Raw genomic sequence first — 22,427 nt, forward strand, 5'->3', positions numbered from 1 at the left:
GTTGTAAAATGTTGCCATTCTAGTCATTGAAAGTACCCTTTCAAATAGTTATTTTACTTGAGTGGTGGCAATGGTAAAAAACCACCCCCATGCCTCGCAGGGAGTTGGCTTCCAAACATGGGACTGCTAAGGGTGGCTTGTTACCAAGTCTGTGGGGCTTCATAGTCCTGATTGAGTCTTGGTGAGCATACTTATTTATTGCTCTGAAGTGCTGCCTTTTTGCTTGACTGTTTCGGGAGAGTGAGGTGGTCCCAGCTGGAGTCAAAAGGGATTTGGAATCTTAAAGCCCTAAAAGTATTACCTTGGCTGAAAGTGAGGGTGAAATCTTACTGGTTCTCCTTGGAAGGCATTTAGTGATTTGGTTGAAACAGTTTCCATCTCTAATGCTGGAGAACCTCGCACACCATGGGACAAGTTTTCCACAAGGAAAGTAGATTGATTACTTTCTCCTGGGTTACCAGCGTGGAGGACTTAAGTCATAACTTCAGCCTATTGAACTGATCGGTATTAATGGTCCAGCGAAGTTTGTGGACATAAGCTATTTCTACTCTGCGGCTTCTTTGCGAGACTGAACATGAACAGGTACTCTTACAGGTCACAGTGGTTAGACTTGTGCCAGAGATAAAGACCAGATCTAGCCATGATGGCATTGACTTCTGCATGGAGAAACTGCCCACCTGTAATATCTTCTTCCTCTGACTCTTCATAAACTTTGCTTTATTGACCAAGTGCTGAAAGCTCTGTGGTTAGGGCTTACTTGAGTGGGAGTGCAGTTGCGGCCACCAAATAATAAGATATTCTCCTCCAGCAAGAGTGCTGGTTGTAAAATGGACAGTGGCTCAGTAACTTGACCTTGATTGAATTTTAATGTCTGGTCGAATGCACCTCCTTATAGTTAGGGGTTCTGTTCTCCTCACCAGTGACCGGGCCAGGCTTTGGGTTCTCATAGGTAGTTTCTGTTGCAGGTAGAAGGCCCAACAAGGAGATAGCAGAGGAATTCTTCTACCCTAGAAGGATCAGCGGGTGCAGTTAGGAACCAAGTTTGTGGTTGGTACCAGAAGTGGTAATGATGGGCCTTGGTGAGGCAGTGGGATTGGTGCTGAAGGCGATTTCTCAGAAGCCATAGCATTGACTGTACCAGAGAAGACAGGAGGTGGCATAGAGGTCTCGCTGGCTTTCACCTTTTTACTCAGAGCTTGCAGAAAGGAGTCTGAAAAAAGCATGGACCACAGCATAGTTTGAACCCTGGAACAGGATCGGCAGGAGGTTGGGAGACTTGTGCTCTCGCTAGCTTTCACTTTTTTACTCAGAGCTTCCAGAAAGGAGTCTGAAAAAAGCATGGATCACAGCATAGTTTGAACCCTGGAACAGGATCGGCAGGAGGTTGGGAGACCTGTGTGACCTTCTCTCACTCCTGGACTAAGTGATCTTAGGAATCTAAACAGTCTGCTATTGAGTCTGCTACACATGAAGGGAGTACTATTGCTCTAGAACCGTCCAGGGCACTTGAGAGTCCAGCTGTTGTACAAGAGAACCTGGTGTAAAGTCCTGTTCATAAGAGGAAGTAGATTGGCAAGGTTTGGGGCCACTCGTTCCTGGATATGGTGCACCTTGACGCTATATGGAACTCTTAACAGGATCGGATGTGTTTTTTCAGGGGCTCTTGTTCAACAGGCGCTGGTGCTTCCTCTTCTTATGCCTTGTGTGCTTTGGGGTGGAATTTGGATGTGCTCGAACACCCGGTAAGGTCTGCTCCCTGCACTTTTATTTTACCAAGGATCGCCACTGAGTGTCTGGGTCACTATTTCATCCTTAATGAGCGCCCGCCAACCAAGCAATTTGGGCTTGCATGCAGGAGTAGAAAAGGAGTTCGTGGAGGGGTCCTGTCCTGTGACTGAAACAACCCATGGGATAGCCAGGCTTAACTCCCTGGTGCAAATCTCCACAATGGCAGGGTTGACAGGAGACTATAGGCCTGGACTTGCTCCCAGGAAGAGAGATGGATTTGACCTCTCATGCAACAGACTTGCAGCACCATACCCAGAAGATGATATTGACTTCACTCTTCAGTGTGTTGGAATGTTGGGGGGGGGGGGGGTCTTTTTTCCCAGAGGAGGTTGGCTCGACCCTGTGATGTAGCCAGAGCTGGGGACTTGGAGCTTAGTGAGGCCCTCCCTTTTCCCTTGACACCGACAGGTATAAGTTGCTGGGTAAAATAGAGTGGTGGTCTTGTAGGCTCTTTCCTTCATCTTTTCAGGGATTACTTGCATAACCTGCACAACTTGCACATGGGCAGTGGTGATAACCTCCACTGAGTGGGGGCAGAGGGAACCTTCTCAATACCTCACTGCCAGAAAGGCTGTGATTGGGAAGATTGTATACTTGTCTCCTCACCATTGTTCCAAAGTATGAACTCGAAGGGAAAGAGATGTATGTTTACTGCCAGATCTAACAGCCTTTTGGCCTGGTTAACCCATGTGTGAGCCACTGCCTCTGCTAAACAATCTGCGATTCAGGGCAATTCACTTAGTCAGCCAATGATAAAAAATAAAAAAAAATTGTAATGTGATCTGGGGATCATGTAACATACTAGCATATAACACTGCTAAAGTGTCTTTCTGTGTACTCCTACTCTGCATGCACGGAAGGTGGTTATCGAGAAACATTGTAACGTTGGCATTACGCACAGTGCACTGTGACTGCTTCTAAGACAGTATACATAGGCGTTTTGCTGGTACATGGTTTTAATTGGCCAATGGCATGTCTTGTTTAGCTTGAAACTGTAGTTTTCTGGATTAGACTACCTGATCACAAAGTAGAAAATGGTTAGTATGTTGATTGCAACAGAAGTGGGTTCCAGCCACAGGATGGCAGAAAAACTCGTAAGGGTGGTCAAATGGGCAGGGATACGGGTGTATCACATACAATATAAGCATGTGTATGCTTTACCAGTATACAAAAAGTATATTGACCAGCATTAGATGCAGGTTCAAATCTGGCTTCTAGGTGCCCGGATACACACAAACTGAGCCAGGACGTAAGATCATTCAAGTAGGTGAAAGACCGGTGTTTTGTGCTGCTTTTATTTTGTAACTATTATATAACCCAGGAGGATTTACAGTGGCTTGTGCTGTGGGATTCCTCCTTTTTTGTATTTTTTTTTTTTTTTTTAACACCATTGACTGTTTTCTAGTGCAACTTGTGAGGTGTCTTCCCCAGTGAGGTGCTGCTTCACTTGTTTTTCTGCAGGGTTTCTTAGTGTTGGAATGTCAGCAGTATTACAATGACTTCTGCATACTTTGGCACATTTGTAAGAATCTTACAAATCAAGGAACAATTGTTGAGTAGGTAGGGAGGGAAACATCGAATCACACATATGTAGACAAAAATTGATCAATATTCTTGTATACACAATAGAAGTTCTTTTAATACATTTTAGTGGTTGAGGTCTAGCAACAATCAACCGCATTTAAATACAGTTTTGAGGGGCGTTTAGCAATTTCTTAAGCTGAGTTTTTTTTTCTTCTTTTCTCCAGTTTGTTACAATCCCTGTAATGGTACAGTATGAAATACAAGCATACTTGATATAGAATACAATCTTACTGCATTTTAAATCGTTTTCTCCGAGTGTGTTGATGAAGCCAAAATGTAATAAAGCCTGCCACATCAACTCCGTATATACCAATAATGTTCCTACTGGTCTCCTTGGTGTTGCTTTACGTGCCTAAAATCATCACTTTTTCCCAGACGTGCCCCAAAGTTTTCACAAAAAGGCATTTTCTTGATCTGGTGTAAAATGCTGGTAGCGCTCCTGCCTGACAGAGAAGATAGTTTCACTAAGAGCTTTGATGAGAGAACCTGGATTTTATTAAACACACAGATGCTATCATTATGATTGAAGTCTCTTTATTGCCACCCCCAAGAAGCTCTTTAAAAGCAGGTAAAAAAACGGAATCAAAATTCCAAAAAAGAACCATGTTATGTTGTATGTTATTTCTATTTGCAGGGCGCGCATGACACACAGTAAGATATGCTAGCGCCAGTGCAGGAAGGAAACTAGCCGGTCAGATGACCAAAGTTTTTAGTTTATTCTGGAATTCAAGAATGGAAAGGCAGCTCTGATATGATAGTGGAGTTTGTTCCAGGCTTTAGGGCTTCTGGCCTGGTTGATGCGTGGGACGTGGGTGTTGGACAGGCTGGCTGAATGGAGATGTCTACCACAGAGGTACGCTGGGATTTGGTTGTGTAGTGCTTTGTAGATGTTTGTGAGGAGTTTGGCGTTTTTGTGAATTGGGAGCCAGTGGAGATCCCAAGGTGCTTAGATATGCACGCAGCATGAGAATTTTGAGTGCAAGTCTTCCAAATCGCCCAACCACTGCAGTTCTTCCTCTTTTTTTCCTGCACTGTGACCAATATCGTGAAAACGTGTTGTTCACTCCAAAATGAAGACTTTGAAGTCCACAGTTATGAAGCTTCTATAGTCTTATAGCTGATCTGTTGAGAGTAACTAAAACTACACAATTGCCATTACATATGCAATATGTTCAGAAAAAAAGTAATAAAAAATCCTATAAACCAATAACTTCAAAATATATATAGATATATGGCGGAAGGGATAACCTTAGCATCAGTGTCTTTTCAACAAAATCCAGATCCTATCATCAGTGCTCTTAAAGAATCTATATTTTGTCAAGATCCGAGTCTACCATTATGCAGGTTCAGAGCTCCTCAAAGCAGCACAAGATATGCTCAAATGGTTTCAAATAGCAATTTGCAAAAACTAGAAGCATCTATCAAATCTGCAGCTCTCACAGTGTCTTCTAAACTGCCTTCTCCGAGGAGCCGAATGGGTAGAACACTTTGACATATGGATCCCAGACTTACTCCTTTCCCCACAAACCCATCTGTCAGTAGAAGCTGTAGACACCACCTTTTAAGGTTTTTCATAAGAAATTAGCAATTGATTCTAACCATCTTTATGGTATTTGGTCATCTTACTCTCACACTGTTTCAAACATACCATAGACAATTGAGGATGCGTCTCAAGGCAAGGCTTGAAATTAGAGGAATACATAGTCTTTATTCTCTTTGTAATCTGAAAACGAACACCACCTGGCACATAGATCTTTTTATTAACTTCAAAGACATGAACGTCCGACACGTGCTAAAAGACACCAAAAAAGCAAAGTCTCCATTTCACACACGACTCTTTCACACTTTTTAAAGAAAACCTTTATTTATGCATTTGAGTACATACAATGAAACACTCCCACACCAGATAATGCATGTGAACAAGTACGAGTATCAAATAACATTTCCCCCCTGGAGGAGTAGCAAGGACATCACAGAACAAATAACATCATATGTACCAAGGCGGCATACAGACCATGGACATCAATATCTCAAAACTCCCCACTTGGCAATGTCAGCTCTCTTACTCAATTATACGTTGTGTATCATCAGGTCTCCTGATCACCCCTGGTTGGAGTCCATATCGGATTCTCCGTCTTCATAGAAAGCATCCAGCATTGCTACCCAGGCTGCCAAATCCGCTGCGACCCTATCCTCTGTGAGAGAAAATCTCATGTGTTGCTCCTCCGCAACTCCCCATTCTATATCATCCTTAATCCAGAAGGCCTCACTTGGGATCCAGGACCTCAGCCACTCCATAGCTATTTGTTGTTTAGCAACAAGCAGTGTTGATTGTAGGAGTTTGTATGAGATTGTGCATCCCCTGGGTTTCACCACTGTACCCAAGAGGCAAGCGCCAGATGTCTTGGGGATAGGGATCCCCACCGCTTTCTCAATGAGGGGCACCACCTCCTCCCAGAAACCAATCACCCCTGCACAGTGTCATCCCAGATGTATAAATATGACACCCTCCTTTCCAAAACGTACGTACCTAGGCACCCTACTAATACTAATTGTATTTAGTATGTGCTTTGCAGGTAATTAAAGTGGAATAGTTTAAATAGATTGTTACAAGACACAGTCTTTACCAGGCTTCATGCATGATTCCTGCCCGAATCCTCCATGGCTTCCCCCAAATTTGTTTCCCATGCTGTTTTAGCTCTGTACACGCTGTTCATCAGGTCACCCTAAAGAGTTTTATAGAACAGGGAGATCAGGTGTCTGCCCTCCCCCTATCTAATCAACCCATCCCCCTAAAACTGGGGTGGTGATGGGGCTCCTGGGTCTGTGCACCAGAGTTCCTTCGCAGTATTTTCCAATTTTGCATAAGTCAGAAAAATTGCCCCATCCCACATCAAAGGTGTCCTGAGCTTCCTGAAATGTGAGGAAAACCTCCCCCGGGTATGGATCTCCAGCAAAGAGGCATCCACCTTCTTTCCACCTCTTCAAGGTCGATAGAGTGAAATGGTTACATATCTCATATGCGTAATTCATAGCCAAATGTGGCCCTAGGTCACATTTTCTTTACCACGGTTTACCACACCTCTACCGTGCAGCGGACCAAATAAGGTCTAGTAGCATCTGCCTGACCTCGCACCCCCTTCATTTAGATGTGTGGTTATTGCAGTTGTGCCTCTAAATAATAAAGTTGTTTGTCCGGGAGAGCCAGACTGCCCTCCTCCATATTACTTTTCAAAACAGGTATGGCCACTCTGCTGCACTTCCGTACCCACACCATTGAGATGAGAAGGCTATTTACAGTTCAAAATAAATTCTCCTGCAAAGGGAAGAGCGTATTTTGTACTAGGTATAGGTGCCTGGGGAGGAAGACCATTTTGGCTACAGCCGCTCGTCCCATAATTGACAGGGACAGTGCATTCCAGAATTCAATCAGCATAACGAGACCCCACACCACCCTATGTGCTGCTGATCTGCTGCCGTCCTAGTGATCGTAATGCTAAGGTACCAGAAGCTCCCTCGCTCCCACCGGATGCCCAGATAAGGTAGCTGGTTCTCTGGTAACATTGCCAATCTCCCGAGGGGGTATAGCCGAGTTTTCCATATAGTCACGCATAGGCTAGACACTCGTCCAAAGTTCTCCAGATGTCGCAGCAGGACAGGTGTCAACTGAGCAGGTGAGTGGACGTATAGCAATGAGTCATCAGCATAGGAAATGAAGTGTGTTGATTCTCTCACCTGAATTCCCCAGGGTTCCAGCTCCCTACGCAATAGAATGACAATGGGTTTGATCACCAGGGCGAATACAAGCGGTGAGAGTGGGCATCACTAGTGCCCCGCTCCACCCTCCAGGCCTTCAAAATCCCCCCCAACCCTTACATCAGCCTATCTCCCTCAACACTGTTACATCCTGGTTTGACCCAGCAGTTTCATGAAGTACATGTCTTAAACATCTCAAGTTAGACTGTGCTGTGCGAGGGCATAAAACCACATTGGTCTTAATGGATCTGGCCACGGATTACGCCCTGGAGCTGCGAAGCCAATATTTTACAGAAAAGGTTCGCGTCCAAATTAATCCTAGTAAGAGATCTGTAGGAGTAGGGATCTCCGAATCGGCTCCGGGCTTCAACATTAAACATATTATGCCCCCTCGCATGGTCAGGGTTCCACGTCTCTGTGCTTCCGAGAATACTTTAAATTTTTTTCTCCTGTAGAACAGCAGAGTGGGCTTGATAAAACTCAGCAGGTAAGCCATCCCCTCCCGGAGCCTTAACTCTATCCAGATCCCGAAATGCAGCTCTAAACTCCTCCAGGGTGAGGTTCTTGCCCAGGTCTTGTTCATCCAAGATAGTGTCACCCCCTCAAAAAAACCTCTGTCATTACCGGGCAGAACTCGTCATCAACTTGGTATACAACTCGGAAGTGCGTCACCAGGGCTTGTCAGTATGTGATGTCTTCGAGTCACTACTCGTCCCTTCTATTCTTAGATCATAATGGGTGGGAATTCCTGCTCACGCTTTAGTATCCAGGCCAGCAGTCAACCAGATTTTTTGCCCTCTCTCTGCAGGTGTTGACGATAAGATGAGTGTGTATGCCTAGCTAGAGATTCCCACAGTTTCTATAACTTACATCGGATGTGCAGAACCCCCTTTCCCCTGGTAGCAGCAGAGCCAGCTTGGTTCCTATGCAGCATTGGTAGGCTCTGTTCCTGACTCGACAAATTGTCTCATGACCCCACGTCATCGCAATGCGCGTCCCCTCCCCCCTCATGACAGGCTTAAGGTCCTCCCATTACATGGCTCTTGAGTCCGTGGAACCCCAGTTACCATCCAAATAATGCTCTACCCCCCCCCCCCCCACACTCCCCCGTGTCTCGCAGCAGGCGCATCTGTTACAGTCCCACTGGTGCATGGTCGGATAGACATCTCCTTTAGATGATCAGTCCACTGTAGAGTTCCTGGGTCCATTTCCGCAATAAGCCTGTCTAGACAGCTGTATGTGCACTGTCAGGGAGTGACTGGTATATCCATTTGTCTGTGGATAAATGCCATCAATCAATTAACCCCAAATTCTGCAAAAATCTGGTAAAGGACTCCTTCATCTGCGGTTTCATCCCCAGCTGTGGCAGGTGACGATCTAATTCTCCATGCAGATTACAATTAGTCTCCTGTCCACAGCAAGGGGGAACCCACACTGCCTTCAAATAACCCCTGAATTGTGTAATAAGACTGTCTATCATCAACATTGGGGCCATAGGTGTTCAAGATAGTAACCTTGTAATTTGGCTGTGGGTAGGTCTCACGCCGCGGAGGACCTTGTTTAACCTCTTCTATGCCCATGACGAGATAGTCTTGTCATGGAGCGCGGTTGCGCTGTGCCCATGACGAGACTATCTCGTCATGGACCCCGCCCGCTAATACAATGCCCGGCACAGGAGGGGGAAAGGGCGGGGCACTCAAGGGGTTAGAGTTGCTCTACCCTCGCCAATGAGCGAGTTTTGCAGACATCTCAGTTGTGGCCATACCGTTACTCCCTATTAGGTGTTCCCCAGAAGGTAGACTTTTATTTCTTTCACACTTTCATTTTTACACAGGACGACTATTTGGGTCCAGACTACAGGGGACGTGATCTTTCTTTCCACATATTTGAATCACTATTAGAGAAGAGGAGGATCTCCCGGTCCTGAAGAAATGCCATAGATCCTATTGGACGAATTAGGGCATGAAACATATCGACCAACTCCACCTTACGCAAACTATTCTGAGCTGCAGCAGGTATAATTTTCCTCACCAGCCACAACTTTGATAGTCGGTCGTTTTTATTAGTAGCAGAGGTAGCCAGTAAATAAAATTGGTTTGGAATCCCCTAGCTATTTTTAATTTGCACTGTTTGTTTCCCACTTCTACTCACCACACATATGCCCTCACACCACTCTTAAGCTTCATGTCTGCAACCAGAGAAGACCTCCGGCAAAGAGCCCCCCTGCGGGGCCCTTTGGGTATTACTGAATATATGATGAAGCATGACACCCTTTGGCGTGTGTGAGGGCTCTTGCTCCTTATTGGAGCTATGTCATTCACAGTCTCCATTCTAGATCAGAAACACCTCACACACATTCCCAGTCCTTCCCCCTTCTCCCTCCCCTGCCCTTCCACACCCCTTAGGAACTGCATACCTTTGTATTTGCCATAACTACTAGGGGCCTGTATGCTGGACCTACCGAGCCCCTGTCCCTCTTGTTTGTGATACAAGATAGTAATGTCCCTGCCATCTAGCGTGCCTTGCCCAAGGATATAACGACCCTCCACATCTGCCTCAATTTACACATGACAAAACAGCCCCCGGGGGTATCCAGAGCACCACACTATGGCATAGGAAGAGTATGTTGCAGAAAAAAGATGACACCTCAATTTTTTCGCTAGTTTCTGTGCCTCTGATCCCGTCAAATCTGTTTCCCGTAAACAGGCTATTTTGAACTTTATGGCGCCAGAGATACAAGTGAATTATGTATCATTTTGTGCAATTCCGTAGACCCCTGACATTCAATGTGAGGTTATGTAGGTTGTTAGCCATAAGTACTTGTAACCCCACCCAAACCTAGCCCCGCACCCTCCACCAGAAGAGGAAACCAGTTTATCAATCCCCAAGGAGAAGCAATAACCGCTGTACCAGCACATGCACTGCAACCATAAACATTATCCTCACTGACGTTAGTGGAAAAAAACATACCCCCTTCCCCCCCATCCTGGACAAACAGATAAGCACCAACCAAACATACTGCTCATCTATAGGTACTAAAGCTGGCAGGATCTGCAGCCTAACCCCCCATCCCCCACCCAAAACGTGGAGAGGACTCCACACCACCCCACACAATTCACATTGTTGTGTCAACAATGCCCCGATGGGCAAGATCAGCAATATTGACCAATGACATTGATACAAGACTGCACCCCCTCCCCCGCTAGCCACATCGTGCCACTCCTTGTAAGGGAAAAAGGTTAAAAAGGTTAGTAAAAGGCGAGCCAAATAGGAGAAGGAGAAACATAATGTGCAAAGACAAGTCCCCCTTCATAGAACGGGATCCATTGACGTTGCAGCCACCACAGGAACTGACTCTGCCCTGTCCAGCCCAGATGCTCCGTTTGAGGAGGCCAGTGCCATAGTTCTGTCCTCCTGCGCCACAATCCATCCAGGGCCAGGTCCTCAGGACTCCGAGATCTGCTGCCTGTGGACCCCGCATGCAATCTCCAGTTTGGCCTGCACTGCCCCTTATCTGTACGGGTTCCAGATCTCTATGAGCCTGGTCTCTAGGGACCTTGTCTCACTCCTACAGCCATCTCCACACATCCTCTGATGACTCAAATAAAATTAGAGTTGCCCCCCCACCCCAAAATGGGCCAGAAATAGCAGTATATTGCGGAGGACCATCAAGCGCTGCTTGCCCTTGATCTCCAACTCCCCCAAAAACTTTTTCGATTGACCTGCACCGTATGAGTATAATCTGGATAAATACATATTTTATGGTTCACAAAGCAGGCGTTATCAGTTTCCCAGGCAGCATGTAGGAAACAGTCTCTATATCCTTATAATTAAGGATACGCGATATGATGGACAGTGACGGAGCCTCTGGCCTAGGAGAGACCAACAACGCCTGGTGCGCCCTTTGAATGGCAAAAAAATTACAACCGTCTGATGGGCCGCAAGGTGTCCATGACTCAGCAATCCACAAAACTCTCCGTCTCAGACACCAGGCAGTCTACACAGGAATACTGCGAGCAGTATGGGCCGACTATAGCCCTTGATAAGACAGCCTGTGCCTCGATGACTTGGTGCTGCTGCTTTACTTATTTACTTAGTGTAATTACGGTTTAAGGACACGAATGACTACTGACTTTACACTTGTTTTTGTGCGTTTATTTACAGGGTGCTAATGGTACCCTCTCTCTACAGAATTGTTTGTGATCTAGTTCTCTGGAATAGAGGACTTTTAACTTAGTTGTCACTTCCTATCCTTAGGGCTCCGAGGACTACGGAATCCCTATTCAAATGCATGCCACAGTTCTTACAAAACTGGTTTTCTTGAGAAAGTCGTCTTCGAAGAAATATGTGTCGGCTGTTTTTTCTTATGACGTTTACCTGCTTGCCATGGAATTCTGGATGCTTCTACAAAAAAGCTTTTGGATCTGCTACATTGACAGACCAAGAAGAATTGACTGTGTAGGGCTCTAGATTTATTATTGTACTAAAACAGTCATCTTCATTTCAGTGTAATCCCTGAACTCTTAGTAATTCCAATTAGCTACCACATTTTCTAGGCCATCCTAATACTCTGCCATCACTGAAATCTTGTGCTCCAAACAGTAGTTCCAAAATTCCATTGCCAATTCTGACAGCTTCTTTGATCTGGCTTCCTATAAACTATTTATATAACAAACAGATGCAATATTGTCCATCCTTAAAAGAACGCATATTTCTCCACTATCTCCTAAAAACTCTGGAGAGCAAAGCAGTATGCTTTTAACTCCAGGCAGTTTATATGGTACAATCTCTTCTTTCATCCATTTCCCACCAGTTTAAAAACATTCTAATCTGGAACTACAACCTAGTTGGCTGTCAACTGATTCTACAACGTACTCCAAGCACACACTTAAAATGGCACGCCCATCCAGGTGACCCTTCCACCTGAACTGCAGATAATTTTGATCACCTCTATGCGAACTGTAAAATCTGCTTCCTTCAAATCTAGCTTCACATGCCAATCTCCCTCCTTAAGAATGTCCCTCAAAAGATGGATTCCTTCCAAAAGCTGATACTCTACAAACCTGTTAATATTTTTCCAATTTATCACAGGAGGCCATCTTTTGACTTTCTTCTCTTCAAGAAAAAGAGAACTTGCAAAGTTCTTTAACTACTCCTGAACCTGAATACTGGCCCCCATTGGCAAACATTTTAGTTATCACCAAATCCACTAATGATCTTTGATCTTGAGAGAATTCTAACATTAAAGGTTCCATTTCCTGCCATGGATTCTCCAGGAACTAAATTATATAACCATCTACAGTCTGTATCACCCATGCATACTAATCTCCAATTATCTAGAAAAGGACTTCGTCTTCCACTCACCCACCCACCCACCTTTCTCTTTTTATGAACCAATGATGGTTCTTATACTCCAACAATAGTAGTCTTCATAGGTTGGATTGGAACTCTGATAAAGTGTCTGCTATAGCCGGCCCGTGAGGTTGTAGGCGTGAGAATGTATAACTGTGGAAGGCTGAAATAAAGGTTTTTTAACTTAAAAAAAAAAAGAATAGTAGTCTTCATCGCTCTGACTTTTTCTCCACAACCTCTACATGACCTTTCTCTTTGTGGATAGAAACATATTTTAGAATGGAATCCCTTGAAGTCTCCTCTTCCTCTTAATTCTACTAGTACTTTAGAAATTGTAGGCCGGACAAACGTCCCCTTCCTCCGGCCCTTCCAAAAATTCCACTGCCTCCAAATACTCTCCTTAAAGAGCTCGAAGCCTTATCCAAAAGTGTAAATATAGAGACATAGTTCCCTATTTCTTTAACCAACCCCTCTCCAAATAGTAACCCTTTAGAATCCTCTACCAGTTTCGCCTGTTTACTCACCTATATGCTAATTCGCAATAATATTGCGTTGCCTATTTCAGAAATCAAAACTGCTTTTGCATCCCCTATAGAATCAAACTGTCCTCTAGCTCAATCTGTGGAGAAGATTTGCATCCGCCTGTACCTTCTTATGGTGTGCTTCCTCTGCCATATCCATTATTCTTGCAAGAGGACTACCACATCTTGAACGCGGTCCTAACATCGTTTAAGTGCTCTTTCTAAACGTTGTGTTAGATCCCTTCCCAGGGAACAAAAAAAAAACGTATTAAATCAGGATCTGAATCTGGTGTCGCACAAGTCTATTATTAGCCAAAGGCCTTGAGCAATCTGCTCTCTTATTGTTGCTAACTTCTCTCCCCACAAGCCTTTTTGAACAAATTAATAGCTCACATGAGCTAATGGCCACTAGTCCGCAGAAGGTCAGTTACACTTGGGTTAAACATTAACTCCCTAACAGTGTTTTTTTTAGTTTGCTTTTACCCTTAGTAGTTTCCTTCATACCACTCAAATCTCCTTCCAAACTATTGGTCTAACCATCTATTTACAGAAATCTAGAGCATATTCATGAAGCTCATCCATAAAATCTTTATTCTCACTGTTACAGACTTATTGTAAAATATCATCAGGATTACCCCGATCATCATTTGTGCCTCCCGGGACACCATGTCCCTTGATGGTGCTGAGACCACGCACACTTAAATTCCTGACATTTTTCATCCTCAATAATGTCTCCTAAATGTGTTTTTTCTTTCTTCAGTTGTTTTCTTTCCCACTTTTGATTTCTCATTCTCGCCTTATATAAAGGACCAACACTCTTCATTTACCAGCACCTGTGCTCCCCTCTTATTTAAGACACAGCATAAGCATCTATGACCGATGTTCAACCTTTTTTTCAATTAAATTTTTTTATTATTTCCTCCTTAATCTACTCACCTGCCATACTATATTAACCTTCGTTAGCCTCTGGTATGTTTGTGTAAACCTATCTTTACGATTTGCCAGTATATAATATTGTGACTCCCAGTCTGCCTCACAGTTCAGTCAATGGTCACTTCACTTGTGACCGATGGAAGCGCTATTACGGCAACCTGTTCCCCATTACAATGAATTGCTGGTGACCCGTTCTAATTTGGCAGGCTAATATCGTGAGACTTCGAATCTCGCACATATCCCTAACTAATAACCTACTGTGGGCTTTTGGTCAACCAAAAATGGTGCTCACATCCCGCGATATTTCTGCGCACTAGAGAGTTCACAAAGATACACATTTCATCTATGCCTGCTTCAATAACTCATTCGCTTTCAGTAAAGCACATATCTCGTCTCATGAAAAAACCTTGCACTTCATTAACAGCAAGCTCTTTTAAAGCAATCATGATAAAAATGTTAGTAGAGTGTCAGACCGCATCACCCAAACAACAATCATTAAAACATTAGCTTCATTTTTGAGGGCATGAACTTTAAAAATATTTTTAAATTCACAACACAAATGCCTTTATATGGTATTTATTTGTTTACTTTCTCAAAAGTAAACAAACAAATACCATATAAAGTTCCATAAATTCAAATTGAATTTTCACTTATACCAAACTTCTACCTTCTTATTATCGCTAATCTCGTTTACTCAGGAGATCAAAGAAAACAAGTGCTTAACTGTCCTGGAGCAGCAATAAAACAAGCATTTACAATGCAATAGGTCTCGCATTTGCGAGAGTTTAAACTATTGGCATTGTAGATGACAATGCCTTTTATTTCTGTTTTAAAAACCAACACAAACAAAAAGCATTGTTATTTACAATGCCAATAGCTCAAACTCTTGCAAATGTGAGACATATTGCATTGCAAATGCTTGTTTAACTGTTATGTTAATACAAGAAAAATTAAATTGCTTTCCTTTTAACACAAACAACTCGGCTGGACATCAGTCAACATTTCTGGAGTGAGATGACTTGGATTCACAATGAATTTGGTTTTGGTGCCAGGTTTCCCAAGAGTGGGCCTTGACTTCTGGAGCACAGCTTCCAGGTGAGCACCAGGTGAACTACGGGAGCCCTGGTGAAATACTGTAGACCCTGCATTCAGCACTCAGGGCGGGGCTGTTCTGATTTTGGCATTGCTACGTGCTCCATGTGAAACAAACAGATCTTGCAAAAAAAAAAAACCCGAACAGAATGCATGGAAACCATAGCCTGTTTATAGAACATATAGCGAGTGCTACAGAGGAGACCGTTTGTGATGTACCACGGGCGAGGGTCCAGAGGCATTCAACGAGCAGGACTCTTAGCCGGTACTACAAGAAGCCCTGGGTGAAGATAGAATACAGAAGTACGAAACGACAGGCTGAAACAACACTAAACGTTCTCCGCTCCTGTGTCTTTTCGCCCACCCCTCCTCTGCCTCACCCCTTTGCAGCAGATAACGGGACGGTGGCTGCACGTCAGCCCTGAAGAGGGAGCCGGTCCCTGTGCATGGAGATAAGAGACCGCCAACGTGATGAGCTCTTTAGCTACATAGATTCGAAGCTCAGGGAAACCAGTGCAAGAAACAAAGGGTGTGCTGGGGAGAGGAGCTGGGGAGAGGAGAGGAGCAGAAGAGCGCGGAAAGCGTGGAGTATATTGAATCCGCAGAGAGGCAGAGCAGGGAATAAGTGTGGAGAAAGAGAAGATGAGGCAGAGTAAACCAGGCACCGGATCAGGAGAGAGAGCGAGAGAGAGGTCAAGCGAAGAGCTTGGAAAGCAAGAAACCGAGATGAGGTAGACAAGAGTGTGGAGCCGATAGTGGGTGTGGGTGTGGGTGTGTGTGGGGTGGTAGGGTTGTGTCACTGGGCCGTGCAAGTGCAGCAGAGCAAAAAGGAGGCACAGGATGGTTAGGAGAATCTGGGACACAACCCCAGAACTGCGAGGGGCAATGAGACAAAATGAACTCGCCAGATAACAAGGCAGAAGAGATGCAAGACGACATGCCCGTGCACAATCTCCTTTCCGGGCAGGCACGGCGCTTCGGGCTCTGACCAGCACTAGCGCACAATGGATGAAGGAGGGGCCAGACGAGGGAGGGAAAGTGAAAGCGCGCCATGCACGCATTGTGCTGAAACGCCGTGAGCCGTACACGTGTACATCTCCTGTCTGGGCAGGCACGGCAAACAGGAGACAGGGAGGGAACAAACATGCCTCCCTTCCAATAACAAGCGCGCATGTTTGCCGCGCACCAATGAGAAGCATGGGTGGAGCTCCCACCCCGCTTCCAAAGCAAAACCTACGACAGTAGTCTGGCAAGCGAGCAGCGCATATGTTGCGTCGCTAGGCGAGACCTGAAAAGGAAGGACTTCAGTGGTTGGTTCGGGTCTTGTATGTGTTGGAAGGTTCTATTTCGGAACTTTGATTCTGTTCCTTACCTGCTTTTACAGAGCTTCTTGAGTGCAATAGAGACTTCATGCATAATGGTAGCCTTTAGTCTTGAAATCAAATCAGTTACCACAGCATAAATGAGGTGATCTATCTCTGGGCTGGTAAAGAAGTGAATTGCTTGAGGGGAAAATAATGGTGCTCCTGCTCCGTGCTTGATTTGGGCCCTCTAATTGGGTACAGTACTGTATCACTTAGTTTCTGTACATATTAGATTATAAAAGGAGAGTACCAGCCCTACCCCGCAGGGGTCGGTACTGATTATGGGTGAGTACCGGCAAGCCTCAGTAGTAAACTAACTAGTCCTCTTGATAAATACTGAGCACCTGCACCTCTCTATTTCTGTTCGAAGCACTGGTTTCTTGGCATAAGGTTCTCCTTTTGACACGCGGTACCCACTGGCTTGTGCACGCAGAGAGGGGAATGGCTGTGGCTTTCCTGCCCCTTTGTGTACATACTTATGTATTCCTGCGCTTCAAGTATATCAATAGTGAATATTGTTTTTGTGTTTTTTTCCTTCTCCAGACTTGCCCACGGGTTGGGAAGAAGGATATACATTTGAAGGAGCCAGATACTACATTAAGTGAGTAATGAGAGTGCTTTTTGTGCTTTAATGAAAAACAGTCATTGAATGTTCTGTTAATCGGGGATATGTCCTTGCTTTTTGATGAATACGTTTTTGCTGCGCACATTTAGAAACTGAATTTGCAAAGGCATCTTGCCGAACCATGATTTGCTTTTTCGTTTGAAGTGCTTCATTTTTATTCATGTTTTCTTTGTGTTAATTTTATCGTTTTGCATTTATTGTGCTAATATTTGTGTAAGGCGGGAATGATTTACAGGTAAAGCGTGCTAAACGAAGCGTCTGGCAACCTGCTCAAATGTGAGGTTACATTTGAGGGTTTTTTCCTGTTTGTGAGAGCGCTGACTCGGTTAAATGTTACTTTGTGGTACTTTGAGTCCTTTTGCTAAACGCTGGTTTTGTGGTCCAGATCATTTGTTCTTCAGTTTTTAGGTCTTGCCTGACCCAGCGCTTGCGCTGGTCTGGCGAGACTTATTGAGAGGGCTCCAAAAAGTGCTACCAGGCCAGCCTAGACCTACAGTGCATGTGCACTGGTGCACGCGCGCCGCGCTTTACCGCGATTACTTTCACTTTCACGGCCGCTTTGCATAGCCAATAGGTCTCACTTTTGGGACCTTATAAGTATTTAGTTATGCAACTGTTGCATGGCTAAACACTTATAAGGTCCCAAAGGCAAGACCTATTGGCTATGCCTATGCTTGTTTAAACTTGCGTTTGTGATTGTGGTTATATAAGAATTTGTATGCTCTTCTGAGAAAAACCCTCAGCGCTGGGTCCTAGTATGGTGGCTAGTGACTCTTCTCGGAGGTAGGAAGTGACACATAGTGTGCACTGCTAATGTCTAGAAAGGCAACCCACCTTTCCAAACTTTATTTGTTTGAACAGTTGATTGCAGTGTCTTCGCATTTTCCATCAAGAATGTACTTTATTATAGAATGTATACTTCAATTCTTTAGAATAACATAATTGCATTGTTCTGAAGTCTTCACAAGGCATTGCTATACAGGGTATTATAGAATAATATGAAGAAATGACAAATCGTTTTAATGATAATATTGGGGAAATGGTAAACCATGCAACTTATGACCAGCAAGCGGGAAATTCCAGCCAAATAAGGGAAGGCAAAAGTGGCCAGACTGCAACTTGTACTTGAGGTGCAGGAGGCACCTACTAGTGATGGCAGAAATAAGGGCAGAAATATAATGTGACTTGAGGGGATTCGAGTCTGCACCCCCCTTGGAGTATCTGTCCCAGGAGTCCAGAGAACTCTCATGTCCATATTTTAGGGCCGTAATGGTTATCCCTCTAGAAAGAAACACAATTCTCCCACTTACTGGTGGGAATGGGGTGATACCATGTAGGGTCTGGCCCCCCACTTGGAAGAGCCTATACCAGCCATGTTTCTGTTAGTGGTCTGCGACTTGTTGAATGTGTATCTCTTTGGTCAGTGCTGCAAGGAGGGTGTATGGTGAGTTGAGGGGGGGTTTGGTGAGGGTGGGTTTGAGCAAGAGTGTGATGACCGGTTGTTCAAACGATTCCTGGTAATGAAAAAGCATTGAAGTCTTGTCTTGCCATTTGCTTAATTACTTTCTTATGTTTCATTGGAAACTCGTTAAAAGATTTGAACCAAAATAACCGTTTTGAAAGGGTTAATATTCTGCAAGGAGCCCCTTTCCCATACTCTCTAATGTCTGGTGAAAGCTCGAATTTCTTGTATACAGCAGCCTTGGTTTCTTTGACACTAGCTTGTTATGGGGAGGAATGTGTACAATTCGCACGTGAGATGACGATGGCGTGAGATGTGGACTCACATGAGCTAGAAAGGAACAGATGGGAGAGACATGTCCCTTTGTAGGGTCTTAAACTGCTCTTAGGACTGCCTAGACCCCATTGCAGCTGCAAAGAATTTAAATTAGTTACTTTTAATCTGAAAAACCAGATGAATGTTTGTTGTCCAAGCACGAATTATGGAGCTTGCCTCTAGATTGCATCTTCATTTCCCCATCGCATCTGAAGAAGAATGCATGTTTCCTGTCCCCATTATCAGCGTGGACAAGACTTGTATCTCTGTCAATTCTCCGAATGTTTTGCAGTTTATTTTCTCTAATTCATAATTGTAGTGCGCATGTTTGCAGGTTGAAAACTCTGTATGGAATGCACAATGAGGCTAGGCTGCCCCTTTGAGGCCGCTGCTTCTTGTGGGGTAAACCCGTTAGGGCTTCCCCATAGAGCGGCTGTAAGAAATATTAGTTTGTAACCGCTGGAGTGCCTGTGATAGGGGGTCTCGGGTGCCTCTTTCCCAGAGGTGCAGCCACAGAGAAGTGAGCTGCGCAGACGTCACACGTGAATGCTAAAGTGCGATGCGTTTTCATGTACGTGTTAATTGAAAACGTTGTGATGTTTATTGTAAAAAATCCAGAGCTTTCTGTGAATGTTGACTTCACAGTGCCCCGCTAATAGCCCGTGGAGTGCTAAACGAAGCAGCCAGAGTATACACTTTAGACGCGCAGCTTCCCCGCTAGACCTAGCAAGTGCCAATTGTAATATTCTTTGTGTGGCAGCAGAGGGGGGCTGATGTTATACCGTTATGTCTCTAAGATCTGCTGGAAGAGAACCTTCACCGAATCAAAAGCATTTTTTTCACCAACCCGTCCGACCACCAAACCCTTAGTCAGGACGCCAATCTGCAGTCCTCATTTTAGAGGGACTTTGTGTTTATTAGTGTCCCTGAAATAAGAGCCCGGTGAGATCTCGTGTGCCCCTGACGTACCCTACTGAATTGGTTGTTATAAACGCTTCTCAGTGAGATCATTTTTATAAAGTGCTTATACTATCCTCCTGCCGCTTCTGTCGTTGTCAGCTGGTTGTTTCTGTTTGTGGTGGGTGCTGCTATCAGAATGCGTGCTCTTTGATTTTACGATCCAAGTTAGTTTTGAAGTTCTATTAAAGGGACTTTCCTGATGTGTAGTGAGTCAGCATGATGACAAGGTACTCTGTAGAAGTACTATAGAAGTCTTAGTATGCAACCGTCAACCATTAGTGGATGGCCCTAGTTGAGAACCAACTAGCTCCATGATGAACAGTGCTGGGTGTGTGCCTTGGCAAGTTGAAATGGTTCTGGTGGCAAAGCTGAGAACTTTAAGTGAGGAGCTGGTATTTTGAGTAAGGGCCAAGGGCAGCCTCCAGGAATAGTCTAATTTACGAAGTGTGCGTGGATTAATCGACTGCCTTGGTGTTGTGGAACTGGAGTGGTGGGTGTATTATTTTCTTGTATTTACTACTTGTTACCATCCTGCCATGTCAGCGGTGAATGGGAAACAAAATGCTGGATATTAACCGTTTCCGTGTATCCTGTGAAATATACTGTTAATTGCAAAGAGAAAATAACTGGGGTGTCATGCCAGTCAGGAGTCCTAATCTAACTTCAGTTCAAGCACTTTCATGTGACAATGTTACTTTATACATTTTTGAGATTCGGTTTATCCCAGAACCCGTGGTATATATTGCATGTAATGTCATTGAAGTGTTTAGTTCTTCTTTCCCTGCCCTTGCTTCTCTCCTTACTCGATTGTGAAGGGAGCTAGCACAGAACTGAACGTATGTGCTGGCTGACAAAAGCGAGTTTAAATTGTACAGTTTCAGTCTACAGTGGGAACACATTACGCCATCAGTACCGTATTTTTTCCTCCAAGTGTTCTGATGCCATACAAAGCTGTAAGTGCTGCTTTGACATGTTTACGTGCTACACTGATTTACTCATGACTGATTCCCCCGCTCCTTTTCCAATACCCGCGGTCCCCCTTTATTGGTCGAGCCTGGGCAGCGCATGCGCTGCAAGGCATTCTGTATTGGAGTATAGGCTTGAAGCCCTGCCCACTTTCCTTCCATATTTTGTCATTGGCTTGTGTCATTATCCTTCATAAATGCTGACTTCTGATTTGTTAACAGGCTTGTTAGTCACTACTTAGTACCGCCTTGTCTTTATTTGTAACCTCCCATGAAGACAGGCCCTTTTACTTTGGTTGTTACACGGTATGTCTTATTTAGTCTGTAAGCACTATTTTCTTTAATGAATTTTTCCTACTGCAGACATGACATGCTTTCATGCAACATTGGCGCGCTTTTACAAGAAAAAGCATTTGTTTGTCAACTTGACAAATACTTTTTTGGGTAAAAGTGCCCTATACCGCGGTTTCACTTTAATAGCGACCGTAGACCTTTCTTTAGATATGGTTCGCCTAAAGAAAGGGGCGCGTGGCCTCTATTAATGTGAAAGCGCAACATGGGGCGCTTGTAAACAACAAGTATTTGCAATGTAGCAGGTCTGGCATTTTAGAAACTTTGACCTATTGATACTATAAATGACAATACCTTTCATTATTGCAGTTTTTTAAAATACATAAATAAAATACATTGTCATTTACAATGCCAATAGCTCAAAATCTTGCAATTGCGAGACCTCTTACATTGCAAATGCTTATCACCTTAATATGGTGCTGTAGTCCTCTTCAGTAATGTAAAATAAATTCAGGATTTTAGTGGTTTATCTACTATTTTTTACTTTAATATAAAAGTGCATGGAGGCAGTACAATTTTTTTTTCTAGTATTTAAGATATTATGTAACAAGCGTTTTTTAAAAAAGATTCCTAAAAAAACTCTGTGCTGCTTTACAAATTTTATTGATTTAAAAAAAATATATAAACACGGCCCCAAAAGCTGACATACAAAAAAAAAGCATATACAAATACCTGCACGTTCAGCCCCACCCCACATCTACGCTCCAGTAATATGATGAACAATAATTTTAGAAAGCCGATCACATGTTCCACTACCTCCCAACCCCATCTCAGGATATGAACTTTTGAATTTCAGCATTTACTATTTGTCGCTGAGAACATACTAGTTCTAACTCAATGCCCCTGTAATATGCCCATGCCTCCATATCTTGAGATGTTTCTGTAGACCGCTTCGGGCCTTGTATACAGCTACCTCCAAGCCCATGCAGTGGTCAGTCCCTTTTTTCCACACTGCCAAGAGCAAGGTGCTGTGGCCTTCCAGACTCTTGCTATGTCTCGTCTTGACAGAGCCAGGCCCAGAAATAATAGTGGCTGCTTGTATCTATTACCACCTGGTGAGTCAGTGATGTGAAGGAAAGTAAGTTTGATTCATCGGAGCTGGTGAGGCCAAGACCCTGCCTAGGCAGGACGTCACCCTGTGCCAGAACCGGTCCAATGCAGGTCAGCCCCATACCGTATGGAAGAACGTTCCATCATCTGCGAAGCAGCGAAGACATGTTGGGGAGGCAATCCCCTCTCTAAATACGAGTAGTGTAGTGTGGCCAGCTGCAATCGACACAGCGGGACTCTCGGCCTACGCCTCTTAGGTCCCCATTCCAGTAATACCAGATCATGGTCCGACAAAAACCGGCCCAACAC

At 44.3% G+C, this 22,427-nt stretch overlaps 1 protein-coding gene across 15 annotated transcripts in view; it reads left to right on the forward strand.

The window, feature by feature from the left end:
• The window catches only part of PLEKHA5 (pleckstrin homology domain containing A5), a 1,155,627-nt gene that overhangs the window by 86,427 nt on the left and 1,046,773 nt on the right, over window positions 1-22,427 (forward strand). For all 15 annotated transcript variants that reach the window (XM_085652691.1, XM_085652692.1, XM_085652698.1 and 12 more), the window contains exon 3: window positions 16,934-16,991. In XM_085652691.1, the coding sequence (XP_085508817.1) occupies window positions 16,934-16,991 (58 nt within the window). The remainder of the gene's footprint in view (window positions 1-16,933; window positions 16,992-22,427) is intronic.

Source organism: Triturus cristatus, chromosome 4_1, assembly GCF_964204655.1.
Source record: "Triturus cristatus chromosome 4_1, aTriCri1.1, whole genome shotgun sequence".
NCBI classification, from domain to species: Eukaryota; Metazoa; Chordata; class Amphibia; order Caudata; family Salamandridae; genus Triturus; species Triturus cristatus.